The following is a 7,669-nucleotide window of genomic DNA, read 5'->3' as shown; positions in this document are numbered from 1 at the left end:
ATGAGAGACTGAATGTGGATGTGTCTCGGTCTGGATAGAGGACCTTTGACGGACTATTGAGCCTTACGTATTTACATAGGGACAGTTAACTTTTGCATATAGAGGGTTCAACAGAGAGAGAGAGACAGCTGGTGGATGAGATTAAGGGACAGTAGACTATTTACATTGGGGAACTCTGCACTCATAAGGAGATGTAACATATATATATATATATAGATAGATATGTGTAAGAGAGAAATATGTATATATATATATATATATATATATATAACTTGACCCGTGCAATGATAACGCTTTCCAATTTCAAGGGTTGCAAATGTTGTATTATTTGCTAATTAGTATTTACTTATTTGCTTATTATTTATACATATTTTCCAACTGCTTATAGACTGTTAATAACACTGTGAAAGTGGTATATTTAAGTATGGTTAATTATGTAGTGTTTGTGTTAGTATTTCATTTATAAATGTCACTCATGTCAAAAGTATTTTGCAGTTATTGCCATTTTTCTCGGTCATAGGTCTGCACAGACAACCTTCATTCACAGTATTCCTTCGCTATTAAAAGGCACCAATGAGTACTGGAGGTTCACCATGTGTATCCCACTGATAATCCCACTTTTCATGAATGCAATTATGGGTAAAAGATTGGACAAATTCTACTATATGTCTGTTCCATCTGTAATAAACAACCTTGTCACGTTTTTATTATCACTTCCCATTTCACTTGTTATTTCTTCACGTTTTGAAAGGGCCCATGTGCTKTTGGAGTGTTCAGTCTTTAACAAGGGATGAGAGGTTGGAATTTAGTAGAGAAAACAACTGATTTGAGTGCAGACTAAGTGGTTGAGTGAACAGGTTAACAGTGGCAGGSCGTTGAGCGGCTGTGACAGGGAGAAAGCAGCGCGAGGCTCTGCCACTGAAGGGGTAGGTGACCCGGAAACACTGTGGAAGTGCAGCCAGCGTGGCCCTTTAGGAAAAATCTCTCCACAAGTCGCTATTGCCCTTCTCTATGCAAATACCCATGAAGCACCATATCTCCTCTTCTTTCTCTTCTTCATTGTTTTCTTTCTTTCTCTGTTGCAAGCACATAATGCACCATTACACACACACACGAACGCAAACACACACACACACAAAGCAGAAAATAAGGAACATAGATCATCATAAAAGCACACACACACACACACACACACATAGAATAAACAGCAAACACACAAGGTTACACATGAATTAACCATCATTTGACTCTCCGATTATGTCCTATATTGAAACAAGCAACCCCTGCATGGTTTTTGGGTAGTGCACAGAACTGAACGTCTGTCACTTCTCTTACCATTCAAGTCCTACTTGCTTATAGTAGTAGTTATATAAAATAATTTAGACCCTCAATTGAGGTTAAACTCTATTTACATGATAATTACATTGCAAGTAAAGTGCAACTTCAATGTTGATACATTGTTCCTCTTACAACTGTTACTGAAGATATCTGTGTAACCTTAAGCAGTAATGGTTGCGTAAAGGTGAACCGAATTAATTCCAGTTTGCTTRAAAATGTAATAAAGGTTTAAATGGGTAACTACACAAACTGCAGACAGGCATCCATATGTTACTTCAGAGAAAATACTTGAGAGAAAAAAACATAAAGCAATAACATTAATACTTATTGAAGCTTGCCATATGAATGTTGAATATCTGAAGTAATATACTGTATAACACTATTCTCYAGAGTCCAAATGTAATTCAACAAGCTCAGAAATTGCAAACGTTACAACATTTTTATTGCATATTATCATCTTCATGATATAAGTCAACAGCTTTATAATCTGTCATTTGAAATGCTTTTAGATAATAAGATGAAATAGTTTTAGACAAATACTGTATTTCAAATGAACATGGAACTGCAAAGGTAAGGCCATATAAATTAAACGCTAATACGACTTCACAGAGAGAAAGATATGTCAACAATTCAAGACAKAGTATAGCTATAATAGTAAGAAAATCTTATATGGAACTATAGGAAGCAAGTAACAACTAACGGTGCTGATAATAACGTTGGTCTAATAAAGTGAAGCAATGGTTCAAACATCAAATACCAAGCAAAGCATAAACATACATTCATTCAAATGCCATTAATGTACAAAATAATATGGATCAAAGTCCAATAGTTCATGCATAGATCCTACTTTGGTATGGTGTGTATTCATAGACGAAATAACTGTGTGAAGAATATGAAAAATAATGATAATGCTTTATAATAATATAAAATAATACTAACGTGTAGGCTATCTCGACAATATAGGCTCCCCTTGTGCCAAATTCTTTAATTCAACTCGAAACCATATAACGTTGTACTAACTAAATGTTTTGCAATTGTGAAGGACTAAACTTGGCACATGCATGTCGTGCTTTGGTCAATGACGCAAATGTCACGAGAGCTACCATAAACTGAAAGGCCTATTAATATGTGTGTACACTGAAAAAAGTGGGCATATTCAGTGATGCTTCATTTGTATTAACATCCTTGAAAATGAAGTTAAAAAATWATAAAAACATTACTAACGCGTGTCAGTTGGCGCTCTAATTCCAAACGATTTTGACTGGCATGGATGTCGACTGGGTAGCGCTTTCCAGAGTTGGCTACGTCCCTAAAAGTCAACCGTCTGCATCGAAAATGCTAAAATATTTACCAGCGTTTGAGAAATAAATGTAAGGCGCGCTGTTTCCTGGATACATAACAGGGAAAGGCATTGGTAGTAAACATCCACCCAATATGTTGCGATCTTTGTAAATAGTTGGTAATTGCAMATTTTTCCCRGAATCTGAAAAGTGGTCGACTGGAACTGGTCCTTCGATGTCGGTGGATAGCTGTCGCTTCAACTTATTCCGGCGATTCTGGAACCAAATTTTCACTTGAGTCTCGGTAAGTTGTAAGGAATTCGCCAGACATGCCCGTTCTGCACTGCTCAGGTATCTTTTCATGTCAAAGGTAGATTCCAGCTGAAAAATCTGCCTCTTGGAGAATATAGTGCGTGTTTTCTTCTTTGCCATTGCGTTGGTTTTCGAGTTTCCTTCATGTTGCTCAGATACGTSGTCGCAGCTGCTCGTACTCTCTGTCCTTGGACAAGTGTCAATCATCTTCGTTGCGTCGACGTCCTCCGCACAGACTGAACGCACACAAGCTGCRTCGTGGTGGGCGCTGTTTGTTTGCGCTGTGAAATGAAGCGATAAAACTTGTTTTGATGCAATGCTGACACCAACTCGAATATAATATGTGAAACCCACTGGATCACAGTAAGTGGAATATGAAAAATTACATAACTCAGACTTTGAAGTAGCCTGGGCTAGATAGTGTTTTAATTGCTCAGCTGTTATTGTTTACCATGAATGAACAAATGCAAAACATCAAAGGGCTATTTAAACCCAACCAACTATGGGCTCACCTGTTTCGTGGGTTGTGTAGTCTGACGCATGACTTCTCTGAACATCGTAGTCCTCATATCGGGGTGTAAAATAATTTGTACACCTGGTGTCGCTCTGTCCTTTTGCATCATATGCGTCTAAATTGCTCTTGTTGTTTTGCTTCAGATTAAGAATATTGTCAATAGTGAATTTCAATGAAGCAGTCCTACAGGGAATAGCCTCCTTGTTCATATTCCCCGAAATTTATAATTTTCCTTGTGTTCTAAATGGTAAATTGAGTTCCCCAAAACATCGAAGCCTAGATATACTCCAAGCACCATTGCTCCTCGATTGCAACTACACCAGGGCGTAGGATAGCGTTATTCAATGAACCAGAAGACTGTGGTTTAGCCGTTTTTGATTGGTGAGATTGCGAGGCAGCGTGACGCCAAATATCAGATGATGGCGGGAAGCATCCTTAGGCAAGACTAGAGTTAACCTCCTGGATTGTTTCCTTCGGGGGAATATTCACGATACAGTTAAATAGTGTCCAAAGATGTTTGTTTAGATGTTTACCAATGGTTTTCAGAATTACATGAAGAGTTGGCATATGGCTAGCTAAAATATATATTCTAGGCCTATATGGAGTGGAAAACAATATTTGTTTTGTATTGTTAGGTATTACTGCACGGTTGGAGCTAGAAACAAAACATTTCGCTGCATCTGCGGTAACATCTGCAAAATATGTGTAAGCGACCAGTACAATTTGATTTGAAGTGGTCACATTCATACAATTGAGGCTGTCAGCTATGTAGGCCTATACTTTATCACTTTTGCTCCMATTAATCATATGCATTGAAACGTTAATGCGTTATGCGGGCACTGATATTAACTCTACAAAAGATKAATCATAATTACGTCTTGTAGTTTCATTTTATTTTGAGCATACTAGGGAGATTGAGGTTTTAGAAATGTAATAGGTTAATTAATTATGTTAGGATATGAGGCCTATAGCCTATATTTCTAAATGTTTTATTAAAATGTCCTAATTTGACAAAAAACAATTTCCATTATCTCTATTGTGGTTAATTTCATATATTTAATTTAATGAATCATTTTACACAACTTTATTGACAATTTCAGTCTGATGATAAGTACCATATAGGCCTACATTCAATTCGAAGTGTCAAAAAACTGTAWAACGTTCCATTACCTGTGCCCCTATATCCCACTGAACCTAAAAAAATACACTGATAAACTATAAGAAGAAATGTCTTTTCAGTCGTCACTTTAGAAATCTGTGTCTACTCAACATTGGTGTGGAATTTCGCAAATTAGGCCTAAATGCAGGGGCATAAACATTTTGGCCTTGAAAATATCCTGGTGAATGTTTATGTATTATGAAAGGGAAAATGCGTATTACTGCGGTTGGATTAGGTTTTCAGTGTATTTTCAATGGACATAGGCCTAGCCACTGGTCAGACAGAATCTTAATGAGACTAATTATCAACATAATATACCTTCGTGCTAATTATGAGAATACAAAGCAGGCCTTTTCGTCAACACAATAAACATGAAACATGGTGTGCACTTCATCTATTTTATTTACATTGATCAGACAACTCTTGTGTACAAAATGTCAACTGAAACCCAGTTTAAATAAGAAATATGAAATATGAAAGAATACAGTTCCCGTAACCCCATGCTCATATTGCGCATATTAAAATAAAGTAGTTGAGGCTATATGCTACACAGGTTGCTCAATGAGTGTCATCCCCTTATGAATGTGGCTGTGATCTTGGTGATTTGCAATAAAGTCACCCTCAGCAATAAACTCTTGAAGGGATTGTCTCTACTGTGTCCAATACTCAAATTGTTAGTTTAATATAATACACCAATAATGTGTGCCTCACACTAGGCCTGTCATTTGTGATCTTATAAAAGACATGGGGTGGGTGAACTGGGAGATGGRAAAATTCACAGTACTCGAAAAACCCACTAAGGGTGGCGACACCTGTGCCAGGTTTGCGTTCAGTGTCCCAGGTGAAGCGTTCTCGTGGTAAAGAATAGGAACCCTGACAATCCTTTGAGCCGAAAAGGCGATACTCGTGGACGCCATGTCGGCAGCTAGCTGTCTCTTCCACTTGTTCCTGCGGTTCTGGAACCAAATCTTGACCTGAGTCTCGGTAAGTTGTAGAGAAGCGGCCAGCCCCGCCCGCTCAGTGCTGCTCAGGTAGCGTTTCATGTCGAAGGTGGACTCCAGCTGGAACACCTGACTCCGGCTGAACACGGTGCGGGTCTTCTTCTTGCGAGCTGCTTTCGTATCAGGTGTGTCACTGTCGTCTCGYGCGAAGCAGGAGGATCCTGTTTCGTCATCCTTGTCGTCTGTCTGACTGCACTCTGCCCTCTCGTTCCGTTCGTCGTGGTCTTCCACTGGCTCCGGTAGAGCCGGGGAATCCCGGTCGCTGGTTGGTAGGGAGTATCCGGGGTCATCTGAGTTGCTGGAGTGGCACTGCGGACCTGAAATAAACGGGGAGTATCATGAGGAATGCCATTGGTAAACTGTTTCTGCTACATTTTACGCACCGGACAATATTCCTAGAGATGAATACGTGCATGATCATCTCTCAATCATGATATCAACCCTGATACGTTATTGCATTTTTCGATGGTAGTCGAATTTTTTAAGTGCTGCGGGCAGGCCACATATCGACTTGAAAAACGATGACCTATAGCTTGTAATGAAACKTGTAATGAAACACAGTAGCCTTGCAAATGTATAAGCACCATAATTCTGGTTTATAAACTCAATTTCTAATCAATGTTACGTTTGAAATGTATTTGAGTGGCGTGCCATACCCCGTGTAAAGAGGAACCGCATGGAGATGTTTTACGCACCGGGTAAGAGCGAATACACTAGTGCTGTTATGGTTTGTTGCAGGATATATGGGCTATGCATGACAAAAAAATGCTATGTAATGTTGTCTATTTTTACTGCCATGTCACCATGTATYGTGTATTGCCATTGAAAATGACGGCTAACATTACGCACAGCAACCTCCAAGCATTGTAGATCACAGCTCGTTCACGTTGTTTTTACCCTCATTATCTGAGGAAATGCGTAGGCTATCCTCACATGCTCCTTGTTGAGCGGATCAGCCTGAACAGTGTATGCTATCAGCTAGTAGTAAGCAAGCTACAGTTTGGTGTGCTTTTAGGCTATGTCTCTTTCATACAGGCATAAACATAAGGGCCAATTAACAAAAGTGACACTTACTCTGTAAATCGCTGCAAGCTTTATTGGGCGATGTCCCACACCAGTCTGAAATGCAACCGGCTTCAGCAAGGCGTTGGGCGTTTAACCCAAAGTAGGACACTTGACGCTCCACTTGGCCCCAGCGGCTCTCAATGACAGCGACTTGGTTGAAAGACAGTCCCGTTTCTTTATAAAAAAACTCATCTTCGGTCGTAGACCGCCTGTCTGTAGTCCTGGTAGTAGAGCGAAGTAAATTCTCAATTGAAAATGATGAGCTTCTTGACGTTGGAYCATGATGTTGAGACTCCGGTTCCTTATCAAGCATATTTCGACGTTTTCAAACCACCTAGTCACCGATAAATAAATAACTTTTAAATACTTACGGTCTGTTTAGACATTASTGGATGTATCTTTTGCTTTTTTCAGTTATGTCTACTATTTCTATCGAAGTCTGTCGAGYTATCCATGAGAGCTCGAGTGAAGAGTGTGAGACCTTGAGAGAATCCGCAGATAAACTACTGTAAATTCAACCGCGCGAGATCCAAGCGTAGCAAAGAAATTGCGTCTTGCGATTGGACAGTGGGGGAAGCGAGCAAGATTACTATAGAAAATAAGATAGTTACTCGCATTGAGCTACTACACTGTGTTATAGTCTGCCTTGAGGGGTTGGAGGGACCCTGTCTCTCAGATACGTTATTTAGGTCAATTAGGGAGCAAATCAAAGCAGAGATACGGCCGTGTCCCTGGGCTGGGATGCATGGTAGAAGAAGAGCCCACATCTTGGAGAATGACACAGTACCTCCTATTGGCTACTTCTGTCTATGCAAGCTCTAGCTTTATTGTCCATTCATATTTGCATGCATGCATTCGTTCTCGTGCAATAATTATTCAATTGATAGGAGGGTGGCCACGTGCAATTCATTGAATATCGATAGAATATCAACAGCATTTCACAATCAATTCAGTTTAGTTAAGCATTTTTTAACCCCATTCTCTAAAAGGTAATAGAAAG

At 39.4% G+C, this 7,669-nt stretch overlaps 1 protein-coding gene across 1 annotated transcript; it reads right to left on the bottom strand.

The window, feature by feature from the left end:
* Positions 1-4,997: 4,997 nt before the first annotated feature.
* LOC111981433 (homeobox protein HMX1-like) lies at positions 4,998-7,388 on the bottom strand. The gene is made up of 2 exons (XM_024012702.2): positions 6,679-7,388; positions 4,998-5,921 (listed from the first exon to the last, which is right to left on the bottom strand). The coding sequence occupies exons 1-2, from the start codon at positions 6,980-6,982 to the stop codon at positions 5,311-5,313; spliced, it is 915 nt and encodes a 304-aa protein (XP_023868470.1). The 5' UTR covers positions 6,983-7,388; the 3' UTR covers positions 4,998-5,310.
* Between the last annotated feature and the right edge of the window lie 281 nt (positions 7,389-7,669).

Source organism: Salvelinus sp. IW2-2015, linkage group LG3, assembly GCF_002910315.2.
Source record: "Salvelinus sp. IW2-2015 linkage group LG3, ASM291031v2, whole genome shotgun sequence".
Lineage (NCBI taxonomy): Eukaryota > Metazoa > Chordata > Actinopteri > Salmoniformes > Salmonidae > Salvelinus > Salvelinus sp. IW2-2015.
This window is presented reverse-complemented; position numbering and strand designations above follow the sequence as displayed.